We start from the raw sequence: 14,798 nt of genomic DNA on the forward strand, positions 1-14,798 counted from the left end.
CAAGTGTAAATGTCACATTGTTTCTCTGGTGTGAGAAACTGAAACTCTAAATAAGAACCAAATATATAATAGATACCGTGGCATAGGGGGAAGTTGTTCAAAAAGAAAGGGGAATGGGGGAAGGAAGGGAAAAGAAAAAAAGGATAAAATGAAAACAAAGCTTTGTAAGTGAGAAGAGGAGAGGTTGAAGGCGGGCAGGGGAGTGGGAGAGAGAGAGAGGGACTGAGCTGTCTCACGCACAGGTGCAAGTGCACTGTGGTGAATGTGATCACCCTGTGTGTCTAGGTTGTACCGGTAAACTTAAAAATGCAGAACAAAACCAGTGGCCCGAGGGTGTGGGGATGAAGGAACCCTTCTGCAGTGCATTGCTGGTGGGAACCTGCAGCCACCGTGGAGAAGGGTCCTTCAGGCTCTCAGCACTGTGAACCCTGAGTTTCCTAACAGCTGAGGTGCTGTGTTGAGGGACCGGAGGGAGCTGATGATGACATTTCCTCCTTTCATGATTTCAACTAATATCACAGTATTTGCCGATTAGTACATCACAGTCTGTCAAGTCTCCTAAGATACAGGGCTGCTTTCTAGCCTGTGGGTTTGCTGTCCAGATGTGCAGGAGGCATAGGGAATTTCAGGGAGGAAGCGGTGTTCCCCACTTCTCCTGAGGAGAAACTCTGAGGGAAGTTCCTTTTGAGTGCAGACCCAGTATACTGGGCGGGCAGAGCGGATCCGGTAGGGCAAGGAGCCCTGAGGAGCGTTGGAGCTGCGGAGCGAGTGGGTTTCTCTGGGGATAAATGGAGTCGTAGATCTCCAGATTCTGGTACGTGATATGTGACATGATGTGGAAACCGTCTCACGTAGTGGCTTGGATAGATGAGGACGTGGCGTCTTGGCAGGGCTCTTACAGGACGGGACGCGGGTTGACCAAAGTGGGGCTCGGGCCCCTTGGCTCCCGGTGACCCTTAGTTCTGCGGTGGAGTGCTGTGTGCGCTGCCGCGTGTACTCGGCTGCTTTCCCCAGGATGCTGACGTTGGCGCGACTGTGGGTCGTTACGCTGTGAGGGCCCGAGCAGAAACTCTGACTTGTGCCATTCACTTAGCGTGGTGTTCACTGAGCGGTTAGGACCTTTTTCAGATGTGGTCGTTACGAGGAGAGTCAGGGGCAAGAACTTCGTCGCCTCCCTGGAGTGGTGCTAATAACATTCAGCGACCAGGAAAATAGTTGGTGTGTAGTACCTTTCTAACCCAGAGGCAGTGCTGCTTAATTTTATACTTACATCTACCTCTGTGTAATCTCGGTCATCCTGTAATACTGTCCTCCCAGTAGATGAGATCTCCTTGTGAGTAGGGACTGGCTTTCAGTGCATTTTGAATTAATAGATAAAAAATGTCAAGAGGTAAAAAGTTAAAGGATTAGCATAGCTTATAATGATTGTATAGAATTTTTTCATCCAATTTTTTTTTTTTTTGCGGTACCGGGGATTGAACTCAGGACCTTGTGCTTGCCAGGCAGGCGCTTGTACCACTGAGCTGTATCCCCAGCCCCTCATTCTATTTTTAAAGCAGTTTTAAAAAAATAACAAGCATTCTGGGTTAGTGTCTTGCTCAGAATAGGTGGTTATTGACCATTGAAGACGTAGGTAATATTGCTGCCCTTTTGCAGAGGCATTGAAAGTTTTCTACAGCTTCTAAGATGTAGAATAAGCTATAGCAGCACTTTAAACAGCTGTCCCTCTGGGGAGGGACTCAGCGGAATTACATTTTTTTTCTTTAAAACCAAAGACAAAATAATGATAGACGAACTTTCTAAATCTTGTGAGAGGGGTGCGCATGCTGGGTGGGAAAGAACACTCAGGCTTAGCGTCTGTCCCTTCGGCACCTGTAGGGCCAGCGCCGTGGGCAGCGGGTGACCCCAGGTGTGCCTGTCCGTGGGCTCTTCTTTCTTTGGGCTTCTGTAACGAGGTGACCTTTTCTCCTCCCTCAGTACTTCCACTTGCGCTAGTTCTTTTAATTTCTTCCCCGTCAGAGCAAGAAAGAATTTGATTTTACCTATTAATGCTTAATTGGATAAAAGATTCTTGATGCTTCATATTTTGCTTCTAATTGTTGACTCACAGCTTTTCACATTTTTGTTAGACGAAGTTTACACAGAGACAGAGAGAGAGAGAGAGAGAGACAGAGAGAGAGAGACTCATTCATTCCTTCATTTGGAAATGAGGGTACTATGAGATAATGAAATAATATATCCGTGTTTTCCCCTCCCAAGCGAGATCAGAATGTGCTTCTCCACCAAGACAGAGAGCGGGGTGGTCCTTGCTGGCTGAGGCTGTGGAGGCCGGGTCCTGGGGACCGCTGCAGGGGAGGGGACATTGTCTCCTGCTGCGAAAGTCAAGTTGGAGGAGCCCAGGCTGCCCTCGGGTTTCGGTACAGTCACTGTGGGACTGTTTCTCTGCTCTCTCTCTTCCCTTTCGCCGCCTTGGGCTGGTGAACTTTCATTCACCCTCTTCTGTGCTGAGCCTGTTTCATTCTGCTGCCTTCCTTCCGAGCTGCCCAAGTGCCGTGTTTTATGTTCTTGCTCACTCACTTGACTTATTTACATTGTTATTAATTGATGTTTAAATTTTAGTATTTCCCTCAAGCTACAGCCTTTATTATAAATGTGTTTTATTTTTCCCTGCCCCTACTGAAGATTCTCACAAGGAAGCATGCTAGTGGAAGGTGCTTTCTTTATTTGTGGTATTTTTTAATATCAAAGTGAGTGATAACGCAGTGTAGTGCGAGGGACTGTGACCATTTTTTAACGACCTTGACATTGTCAGAAGTGTTTTTAGCTAACTAAGGAAAAGATAAGACTGTTATTATACATAAACATTCTTACAGACATGATAAAGGTGGCATATAGCAAATGACTTGCTAGTGTAGTGTTTTTGGCTTTCTATTTGTGACAATTCTGCCTTGTGAAGACTTGCTCTGAATTGCTCAGTTGGGACTTTTGAAGACTTGCATTGTGCTTTTGAAGATTTGCGAAATTGTGGAACAGTTTTGACTGATTTTTTTAGTGTAACTGGAATCTTTTTGTAGAATATGAGGGCTGGCTCGTTGAACTTCAAGATATTCTGGGGTGAGAAATCTCCTGAGTTACAACTGCTTGAGACGGTGGCATCTTCATCGCAGCTATTTTTGGAGAGCAGTCTGCTCTTTTTTTTGTTTTGTTTTTTTCCCTGTACTGGGAATCGAACTCAGGACCTTGCGCTTGCCAGGCAGGGGCTGTGCCGCTGAGCCATGTCTGCAGCCTGAGCGTTCTGCTCTGACGTAGTCTGTCTTTTCTCAGGCGCAGTTAGGGAGCGTGGAGACCCTCCTGTCTAGACTCTCTCCTGTCTTTCTCTGTTATCTCCTGCTTTAACTCCATACTGACTTTTTGGAAATATCATGCCTTTGAACCTAAGAGGATAATGTTTCTCTTGGTCTAATTTCCCTGCTGGGAAAAATAAGTGGATCCTTGAAAAGATACTACATTTAAACATTGTATTTATACTTCTTTCTTGATACTTGGGAATTTCTGTAGTGGTTTTAGTTACTTTTGTTCCTGTCTTTTACCTTTATCAGTATTGTCGCTTGGGTATCACACTGTCGGATTTGTACGTGTAGGGCTTTTGAGTACATTTTAGGTTTTGAGGACTTGGAGCAGAGGGTAATTAGTGTTTCCTAAGGGAGCCGGGCAAGCCTTTGTGGGGAAGGTCATGTGTGAGCCGGATCTGGAGGCACGTGGAGAACAGCAGAAGGAAAAGGAGAGCATCTTTGCAGGCCGACTGGGGTGGACAGTGTGGGGAGAGCGTTGTTCCAGGGAAATATTACAAGCTTCCTTTTTGCTTAAAGTAAAATCTGTAATGCTAATATAGTATTCGGAAATGAGGAGTATTTTTTTGGAATAAGTGTTCTACACAGAGCCTGTTAGGGCAGGCAGCGCCAGCCCGCAACCCTGGACAGCTGGTAATGTGACCTCACAAGATTGTGAACTTCTGACAGCATTTTTTGATCTTGAGCTACACTGCTCGCGGCTGGGCTGCACCGTGCGTGAGTGCAGGGTGTGTGGGGGAGGCACGGCGCAGTGCCGCTGTACCGCCCACGCCCGTGCGCGGCCGGTTCCGTCAGAGTCTGCACAGACAGACGCTGCGCGCGCCGTGTGACTTGGAGAGTACACTGCAGCGACTACAGCAGTAGTATTTCAGCCTAGCTGTGTACACCTGTAATTGTATGTTAGCCTACCTGTGTGTGCCTGTGGAGACAAGTGTTTATTGTTTTTAAGCAGCTACTTGTTTTCTTACTTAATTATTAAACTGGGGTTCATGTTATTTGATTTTAATGTTATGGTGAAAAGCCTAGTGTTATAATAAAAAGCATAAAGAGGAGGTTTTGTCACTTAGATGCGTTATTTATATCCTATGTTTTATATGTGGCCCAAGACCACAACTCTTTCTCAGTGTGGCCCAGGCAAGTGAAAAAGTTGGACAGCGCTGTGTTGGGAGATCTGCCTGGAAGTTGGGGGTGTGTTGTGTGAGGCTTTGTTCCTGGGCCGGGGAGTTATTAGGGCCGTAAGGAGTGTCCAGCATTTTTGAAGAGGGGGAGGGCGGGAGAGGCATGAGGTTTGTGAAGCTTGATCTCGGAGCTAGAACGCAGGACCACTGGAAGGGGAGCTGGATTTCACCAGTGCAGGCGTAACGTGCAGAGGCTCTGGACTTCTGAGGCTGAGGTGGGGGCAGAAAGGGAGGAGGTATGTTAGGGTGGTAGCTTATTGGATATAAAGTGATTAAATTTATACTTATGTTCTGCTGTGTTGTTTGAGTGACTGCCTGAGTGACTGCGAGAAGCAAACTGTCTTTTAGTCCAGAGGGCTGTTGTGAAGAAAAGGTGGATTTACACATCCCAAGCTCAGGGTGGGTGAAGGGTCCCGGAGATAGCTGAGGATGGGGAGGATGCAGACTGAGTGGGATTTCAAGTGGAAGAGACACCTTGTTTTGGTTGGGTGCCTGTTACTTCATGACAGCGCGTAAAAGAGAAGATCTCTAGATTGAAGATCGTATCCTGGAGGGCTAAGGGGAAGGGGAAGCGGGGCAATGTGTCTGTGACGCAGAAAATTCAAGGAGAGTGAAAACTGAAAAGAAGATACCGGATTTAAGATACTGGAGAACCAAGAGCATTTGAATGTAATGGTTGGAGCTGGAAACCCCAGGGCCGTACGTAGAGGCCATGTACGTGTTATATTTGTATTGGTTGTTTCCTTGCCCGTTGTTCAGTACTTTTACTGAAATGGCAGGGAGAAAAAGAGATGGAGTTCAGAACTGCCCAACTACATCCCTAGGAGACTGGTTAGAATAACTGAATGGCATGACCAGGGTGAAACCATTACTTACTTGGATTACCGCGAATCACATTAATTACATAATAATCTTTATACCTGAAGGATCACTGAAATTGATTGAAAATTTAACAAGATTAAAATGAGCATGGATGTCACTGAAAATTATACTAAATACTATTTTTTAAAAAATATTTCAGTTTCTATGCAGATTTTGGACCTCTGAACTTGGCAATGGTGTACAGATACTGCTGTAAACTAAACAAGAAACTAAAAGTGAGTATTGTAGTGGTGTTTGTATTTTGGTATTAAAACATTTGAACCAGGAGATCTGCTCGGTGGGATTGCTGCGTACGAACTGTTTTAGTCAGGTAATTTTCATCTTCGGGAATTTATGGGAGTAGCGCACCTACGAGCTGAAATTGATCCTCCTAATCATACCACAAAGGACAGGTTAACCTCTTTCCTCTTTCAGAATGAACTGCAATGCGAGCTGAATGAAGTCATCGAGATGGCCATCTCAGAAAGAAAGCATAAATCCTTTCAGGGTGTTGTTAATGAGCCTCTATTGAATTTCCTTCTCGGATAATTTTTCTGATCCTTCAGGTCTGCTCGCAGACGCTGCTACCGGGCCATGAAGGGACCGATCGTGGGTGGAGGCTGGAGGGAAGCTGTTTTCTGTCTGACCAGTGTTGAAAGTTTTGTGTATTTCCTGGATGTCACCACTGTAGACCTAATAGCCAAGTAAGACGGGTGAACGCACAGCAGCCGTTGAGCGCAGACTTTACAGACAGAATTCCGCTCATACACTCAGCATTCACGTATAATTTTGATTTAGCATGAGGATCTGGTGTCATTTTCCATACCTCTGTGTGTATTTTGGCACGTAGCTTTTTTTTCTTCTTACATTCTAAACATATGAAGAAAAGGGACACTTCTATTCCTAGTTTTACTCAACTTATACAGAAAGCAGTACGTTTTCTTTGAATTTTTAAGGGAACAAATTATTTCATTTTGGAAGACAGAGTACTGCACAGCATACGCTTCACAAAATTGTAATGCTCAGGTGTTTTCTTTTTTCTGCGAGGTGAAATGTTGCTGTTACCTAGTGCAGTGTCTTCTGTACCTTAACTCAGTGATGGTTCTTTTTTGTTTTTTAAATTGAACTTATGTGTGAAAGACAGTCTGGTAGAGAATTTCCTGTAGAATATGTTACCTTTATGAATTTATAAATTTTTGCCATTCATTTCAATGTGCTAAATGGCCATGGAATAGCACGAGAGACAGCTTTTTTTTGTTAATAGTTAAATTACATAAACTCTATTGCACTAAATTCTTCCAGGAATTAACTTATAAAATATTGTCTGACTTAAAAATATCAGTTGAGATTTTTGTAACCATCAGGGAAGTAAATAATATTCTTTTTATATAAAATGAACTTTCAGTGACTGAACTAACAAAGAAAGGATAACCAGTAAATAATTGGAGTTCACATTTTGCTTCTGAGGACCTAGGAATTTCTTTGGTTTCTCCATCAGCCATGTTAGTATATAGTTGGTATGAACCACGTGTTATAATTAACTACCCTGGGACCTAAGTACTTGCTGGAGCTGCTGAAGAGAAAAAAGTCATTATGAGGAAAATGAAGTGTCTTTGGTCTGACTCAATGTTGTACTTAGGCAATTGCACAAGAGTAGGTGGATTGAGATAAGATTTTTCCCCTAACGTACAGTATTGTGTACTGAGCAGTTCGGGTATTTATGTTTTTGTTTGATTTTCTTTCGCTTACAGAGCTTTCTTAAAACATTATGAAGGCTTATTAAAGTCCAGACAGACCCCTTGGTTCATTTCAGTGATCAGGTAATCAGCCGGGTGCCTGGACTGACATTTTTAGCTTTAGTACAACTACTGGACACCCTTTCCTTTCTGAGGGATTGACTTTGCCGAACCCAAATGTTAATTAAGTCTTGAGTATCTCAGTGAACCATGCCAAATAGAATCTCTGCATTAAGAGAAAAAGATTTATTTTACCAATGCAAAGTTGGAGTTGGTTCAGTTTTGTAGAATCTAAGTGTTTTTCACTTATAAAATAGGGATTCTAGAGCCCTCACAGGACAGTGGTTTGGATTACATTAGAAAATATATCTGAGGGAGCTTTGTAAATTTTAAGATTAAGGTCCTACGCCAAAGGAAGTTACTAATGTAACATTTGTGAATGCTGGCAGGAAATACAAAAAAGACAGTTCTCCCATGAAGTGTATAAACACCTTCTCAGCCTTAAACTGTCCTTTCCTTATGGGAAAGCTGGCGGATCTAACTTTAGGCATTTAAGTGACTATTTAGTCAAGACCAGAAAGGGATGTCCAGGAAAGGGATGTGGCTTGCCTGGTGCTGCGAGGTGAAGTCAGGGCTTCCCCTCCCCCGGCGACCCCCCTCCCCCCCACAACCCCCGCCCTCTCTGTCTGAGATAGGATCTCGCTGTGTAGTTCAGGCTGGCCTCAAACTCTAGGCAATCCTCCTGCCTCAGCCTTCTGAGTGCTGGGGTTACAGGCATGAGTCTCTGTGCCGGGCAGGGCTCCACTCTCTTGACTGCATTGTCTGCATTCTTCTCTCTGCCTTTGTGGTGAGCACGGCCTCAGCCTGGGTCTTTCCCTGCTGGCTGCCTCCACCTTGTACGCAGCGTCCCTGCCTCTTCCTCCCGGGACCGTTACTGCCACTCTGGCTGCTTTGCTTCGGAGCCCAGGCTCCAGCTGTTCGGCTTGGCGTACATGCTGTTCTACGCCTGTGGCGCATTCTGTCTGTCATGCTGCGGGTCTCCACCCTCAGTGCCCCCCACCTGTCGGTGCCCTGCAGCTGGCTGTCCTCTGCCTGAGCGTGTGGCCACTCGTTTGGGTCGGCGCCTGGCCTAATGCACCCTCGCCATCTTCCTGGCACTCCTGCGCTCAGCCCACGCTGCCTACCGCACGGGTTGCTCTCCGCACTTGCTCAGGAGGCCCTGTCCACGTGGCAAGCCCCTTCCCTCAGCCCGGTCACTCCTTTCAGACCTTGTTTAGGTGTTACCTTGAGCAGGCGCCTCCTTGCCCTTGGGCTTGCTGGAGGACCGCTCCTGTTTTCCGGTACAGATCTGTGCAGATCTCTGTTGTTCGTGAACTGTAATTGCCTCCTTAATCCTGCCTTTCTCGCTAGACTGTGAGTTCCGAGAGGGTGAGGGCGAGCTTTGTGTCTGTCCCCCGTGCCCAGCATAGGGCCACTGACCACGCAGAGTCTTCTGTTGGCCTTGCCATGCTCCCTTGCCCCGCAGGTCCCTTTTCACGATTCAGAGCGGCAGCCCCCTCTCGGCCGCTCCCTTCCTCACTCTGCGCTGATTTCTTCGTCCTTTGCTGTCCGACTTCTGCCTTCTCTGCTCTACCAGGTCTGCTCTGGTGACATAAACACAGAAGCTCATAGCTTTTGCTTTGTCCTCTAGCTCCTTTACAACTTGGAAAAATTTGGCATCGTTTTGACAGGTAACTTCATCTTTGAATTTTGCTCTTGTATGGCTTGATTTCTTTATTTTCTACTGTGGAAATTTTTATTCCTTCCAGTGAAGGTTTTATGATTTTCCCCCATATCCAGTGTCTTATGCAGATAGGCAATATTTTGCTGCATTTTTCATTTCTTAAATGTCAAAAGGTATTTTTCCAGTTGATGGCATGAGGTGGTGATTTAGGGTTATTTTAGTGTGTGACCTTGTGCATTCTGTCCCCAGGGGTCTCAGTTGTAATTATCTTGATTACAGTGACAGTTATCCATGAAACATCTGCACAGGTTAAAAATCCAAGCCCAAAAAACAAAACACCATCACCAACAAGAAAACCTGTTATTTTAAACTGTATTTGAAAAGTTGTTCCAAGAATGATGCAGAAGGTTTGTTGGGGTGAGAGCAGTTTGCTAAACTGCGCGGTACTTCATGCAAAATGTCGTCAATGATTGATTGGCTACAGCAGGAATTATTCACCTGGTATTTCAGGGAACTCATAAGCGCTGAAATTATATGTACAGTTTTGTGTGTATTAACATTTTCTTTCTGGGATGGTAGATTCCTAGCTTCATATCAAATTCTCAAAGGAATCACGGGCACAGACTGCTAAAAGCAATGGACCAAACCTTCAGAAGAGAGGGCTGGGGGCCGGGGATGTAGCTCAGCAGCGCAGCACCTGCCTGGCAAGCTTGAGGTCCTGAGTTTGATTCCCGATCTCCCCGTCCCCCCGCAGTCAAAAAAAGAGAAGGCTGTACTAGCAAAAGGGGAAGTTGCAGTAATTTAATAAACTATACCTTCTCTAAATTGAATCAGTTAAAATGATACTTGAAAAGTGTTGTAAACATAGTAAAATTGAACTGGCTTTTCCTCAAATGGTTGCTATCATTTTAATTTTTGAATTCCTTTTTTCTAGAGGAACATAAAATTTGTGAAAAAGGGAAAACTTTCTTTTTTTTCTGTCTTTTTGAGACAGGGTCTCGCTATGCAGTTCAGGCTGGCCTTGAGCTCACTTTGTAGCCCAGGCTGGTCTCGAACGCGCAACGATCCTCCTGCCTCAGCCTCACAAGTGCTGGGATTACAGGCCTGTGCCACCACGCCCGGCTAAGGGGGAGACTTTTAAGGACAGTGTTTTTTTCTTAAATACCTGATATTTATGAATCTACAGGGCAGTTACAGTAATCTTAAGCACTATTTAAGAAGGGATATAAGGAATATTCACAGAAATGTAATTTTATATATGAAACATTCCCTGGAGTCTTTTCCAGGTAAAACGGAGAGGGGAGTGGCCATCCCGCAACAGAGCACTGTATTAAAGCCCAGAAGCACCTGGCATACGCCAGGGCTCTGGGAGTGCCCTTGTTGCAGAATGAATCAGTGCAGCAATTCTGTCCTGGAGACCGGGCACCTGCTGCCGTCTCAGGAGGTTGTGTACAAGAACTCTTTTGGTACCGTGACCAGCCCACTCTGTTTATACCTGCAGAAACATAATTGAGATTTCTTCGTGCAGTTCCCTGCTGTTTCAGGTTCCTGGGGCTCAGGGGAGGAAAAGGCACTCCACTCTGGAGATAGTTGATGTGGTTTAAAGAGGCACTGAGCACCTGATGCAGTGTCTCAGGGGGAGCGAGCAGGTAGAGAGTTTGCAGGGCTGGAGGCTGTTGCGCCCATTCAAGAACCCTCAGGACAGAAGAACTCAGAGTCCCCATCTACCTTCAATTACACAATCAACACGATCAAGCATTCTTTGTAAGCAGCTTTTCTCTGACCTTCTGAGTATCGCCTAAGTCAAATGTGCCACTTTCATTCATGAAATACATTGGGTTTGAAGCAAAGTGGACAGAACAGGGACATTGTTTTCTTTTTAAAGAAACTATTCCACTGGTTTTATCTTAGCTCTAAATAAAAAAGCACAGGGGCTGGGGGTTTAGCTCAGCGGCACAGCGCCTGCCTGGCAAGCGCAACATCCTGAGTTTGATTCCCGGTACCGGAAGAAAACAAACAACAACAACAACAACAGAAAATAATTAAAAAAACATAAACCATGTTTTGTTTTGTGCAGCCAAAGAAAATTTTCAAGAATATCCCTTTCCTGAGAAAGTTGGAGGTAAACTACGTAGAGGATGGCTGCTCACAGGGAGACCTGTCCCTTTTATTGCTTTTGCAGTGAGATGACCACTGATTGCTATGGAGATGCTGATTGCTGCAGCTATTACTGGGCTAGCCTAGTCACCTGTAAGAGAATGATGCGTGATCACCGTGGTCCCAGTGCTGTGATTTCCTTTGACCATCACTGGCAGAGCTTGCTTGCTCGGAGAAATGCATGGGCTTTATTCTTTATGAAAGAGCATATCCTGATCACACTCGCTCAGTCAGACTGATTCATACAGCGCGGTTAAAGACTGTGTTCTACCAAATGACTTAAACATTTTTTCTTTGGAGCATGGCAAACAACTTCACCAAAAGGCTGCTTAAAATTCATGTGTCTTTAGATCGACCATTAACTTTTTTTTTCCTTTTTGACTTTGACCTTTATCTTTTGTTGTTGAATGGTTAGTGTGTGTTCTCTTGACCTAAGCTGAACAAGTGCATGATCTGTGTATGTTTCCATAATGCAAGGATAGCCTATTCGTTGTGTGTGGCATGCCATCACTTTTATGTAGCTCTCTGAGTTGCTGCGGCTTCTTGTTCATAAGGAAAGATCCCACCAGAATTCAACCTTTCCTGTGGCTTTTCTGTCCAAGAGAGGCAGTGTCTGTGGCAGGTCAGCACCCCCATTTTAGTTTCTATTGGTCTAGGGCAGCCGTCACTTTCCTTTGGTTTATAAATACTGTTCAATATTAGATGATGTATTATATACCTGCTGTGATCTCCATAAAGGCAATAAAACTTTGACTTCAGGTAAGCATTGTAGGTCTGCAAATTTCTATGGATTTAGCTATTTTGATAGGTACTCAGCTGACCCATCATTTTTGAGCTGGTTAAATGGAAAAATTATTGAACCTGTAATTAAGTTCATTTTTGTTGTTTTGAGACAGGTCCTCGCTATGTAATTCTGGCTGGCCTTTGAACTCTGTGTAATGCAGGCTGGCCTTAGGCTGGCAATGAGCCTCTCTGCCTCAGCCTCCCGAGTGCTGGGCTTACGTGCGTGCGCCACCATGCCTGGCCTGTACATTCATTTTATTGGTGCTGGTGTGGTGTGCATATGTGCATACGTGCCTGTGCAGTTTCCTCCTTGTGTTTGTAGCTAGCTTTGGCCAGTGCTTCACATCACAGATTTATTAGGTTGCCTGCACATGGGGCAGGACGCAGGGGCCCTCCTCCCAGGGTGTCTGACACGCAGCAGCTGCCCCGTTCACGCGGAGAGAGCCGGTAGACGCTCCTCTTGCTGCGGTGTCCTGGCGTGCACACCCACACCTGCTCGCCAGTGCCTCACATGCAGTTCACAGACGTGTTGTTGGGCATGAATGCTGTTGTAAAAAATGTAAATTCACAGTCGACATCTGTGAATAGGAAAATCTCCATGAAATTCTGGACTTGGGGCTTTTAGATGTTGCAGTATTTGATGCTTCTGCTCAGTCTCCTGGATGGCAGCGGTGGGTTGGAGCTCAGTGTGTCTTGGATAGGGAATGCTTTTCCGTTTTGCCAAGTGTCCCATTCCAGACTCTTGGCCCCTGAAAGCGTCTGACTTTGGAACTTGTAGTGTAATTTCATTTATAACAGCTTAATTATAAAGTCATTTGTCTTAGTTACTTTTCTTTCATTGCTGAGAGAAAATACGGGACACTCAAAGTTAAGGCAGAAAAGGTTTATTTAGCTCACAGTTTGCGGCAGTTTCAGTCCGTAATCAGCTGGCTCCAAAGCAGGGTAGCATGGCACAGCGCAACAGTTCAAGGTGGCAGAAGACAGCAAAAGCAGCAAGAGCAAAAGAGAGGGAACTAGCCTCTTTTCCTCCTTTATATTATATACACCCACCCTTCTCTTGCACAGGCTCAGGTTGTTTACAAAGTGAGGACCCCCCCCACCGCAGCTGAGTCACTTAGCTAAACTTTTGAACTTCTCAAGTTGACACAGTGTATCAACCATTACATCATAAAGGAACTTGTTCTTAAGGTGCTGTTATCTGCAATGCATGAGTTTGCAAATTGTAGTAAAGGTTTTCTGAGGAGTTTAGGGAAGGGTTTTTGTAGCGTGCTTTTTATGTAAGTATTATGTACTACAAACTCATAGTAATTAAAAAAAAATTGTACAACGTGGTTTGTAGTTTCTTCACAAGAGAATTTAGATTTCCTTTGGGGCTGCTTGTCCAGGTGGACAGTGTGGGTCCCAGGATTTCCAGGGACTGGACCAGTCATTTTGTGTGCAGCTCTTCTCTAAAATGTGGCAGTGTCTTAGACTAGTGGATTTCAGCGTGTGGTTTCTGGACTATCACCTAGTTTACTGGGGAACTTGATAGAAGTGCACATGCTCAGGTCCTGTCCCATTCAATCAGCGACTCGGGGGGTGAGGCCCAGCAGTCTGTATTTTAAGCAGCTCCTCAGGTCACACCAAATCAATCTTTTCAGAGGTTGAAATAAAGTATTAAAGCAAAATGTAATGTAGTCTATATTGAGATAGTTCACTTTTTATTTCTGAAAAAAATTTAGTAATGTTGACCAATCCAGCCTGAGAGCTGCTTAAATTCTGGAGCATGAAACTTGTTAGGGCCTCGTCAGGGAGATTTGTACAAGTTGTGAAGCGCAGTGGGCAGTTGGGGATTTCCCCTGCCTCCCACACTTGCTTTGTAAATGTGCGCGGCAGGCCCCTCCGGCCCCGCTGTGTGTTCTCCTGGTGACACACAGTGTGCTCGTTACACTTCCGCCTTGCCCCGGACTTCTGCTGCGGGAGACACTCAGTGTCCGCTTAAACCGGGCCCCTGCGGTCCTGTCCTCTTTGCTCTGAAAAACGATGGGAGATAGCAGGTGACGGATGTTAACGGTCACTGTTTTTGCTGTTAGAGAGCTGTGTCCACGTAGCTTAGAAGGTTCAGCAGGCTACACACTCCACTTTTAAGTCAGAAAGCTAAAATATAGGAAGAGCTCATTTTAGGGCAGAAATACAGAATATGGCACCTGCAGAGGGTGCCTTGCAGTGGGTATGAGCAGGCTCTCTACGACACAGGCAAGGAGGCCTTGGTATTCCCTCTGTAACACCCTTGGGATTCGTGGGGTCTGACCAGTTCCTAACTTCGCTTTGCTGTTGTACCCACTGTTTTTGTGTGTGGCCTTGGAACTTCTTACATAAAGTGGATATAATCTGTAGCAGAAGGGCTCGCTCCCTGCAGGCCAGAGTTCACGGCATCCCTTGCGGTATTCCTGAAGGGCTGCGGGCCTGCCTGCTGTGGAGGACACAGGCCGCACTGAGGAGGCAGCTGTCCGGAGGGAGGCAGATATTTTCTCGGGATTCTGAGGAAACATCTGTGGGCTCATTCGTAAAGTCGAATGTCGTTGTCTCCAAACTACATGGCGATATTCTTCCGTGAAAGATCTTCAAGGATGAGGTTCATGCCCCCAGTTATCATTCCCACTGGCTGGTTTGGTTTCTCCTAGGGGGCTTTGATTAGGTAATAGGTAGGATTTGTTTTTATTTTTTTATTTTTTTGGTTTTTTTCCGGTACCGGGAATTGAACTCACGACCTCATGCTTGCCAGGCGGGTGCTGTGCCACGGAGCTAAATCCCCGGCCCCAGGATTTGTTTTTAAAGGGAGAAGTGTGTTTACTATTTGAAGAGAAAAACACTGAAGAGTTTTTGTAGCAGGGGCTGGTAGCCATTCCTATGCTGTCAGCAGTCTTGGAGGATGAAGCAGGAAGATGACAAGTTTGAGCCCGGTCTGGGCATCCTGGCAACTTAGGGAGGCTTCGTGTCAAAATTTAAACAAAGGGGAGGGGAGTGCAGC

General features: G+C 45.4%; 1 protein-coding gene across 1 annotated transcript in view; it reads left to right on the forward strand.

Moving 5' to 3' along the window:
* The window catches only part of Cdc14a (cell division cycle 14A), a gene marked incomplete at its 5' end in the record, with an annotated part of 130,677 nt that overhangs the window by 12,253 nt on the left and 103,626 nt on the right, over positions 1 to 14,798 (forward strand). Inside the window, 1 exon segment of the mRNA XM_013516522.1 lies at positions 5,550 to 5,625. Coding sequence (XP_013371976.1) covers positions 5,550 to 5,625 — 76 coding nt within the window.

The sequence above is a fragment of the Chinchilla lanigera genome, unplaced genomic scaffold (genome assembly GCF_000276665.1).
Source record: "Chinchilla lanigera isolate Chin_1 unplaced genomic scaffold, ChiLan1.0 scaffold00034, whole genome shotgun sequence".
Classification (NCBI taxonomy): Eukaryota; Metazoa; Chordata; class Mammalia; order Rodentia; family Chinchillidae; genus Chinchilla; species Chinchilla lanigera.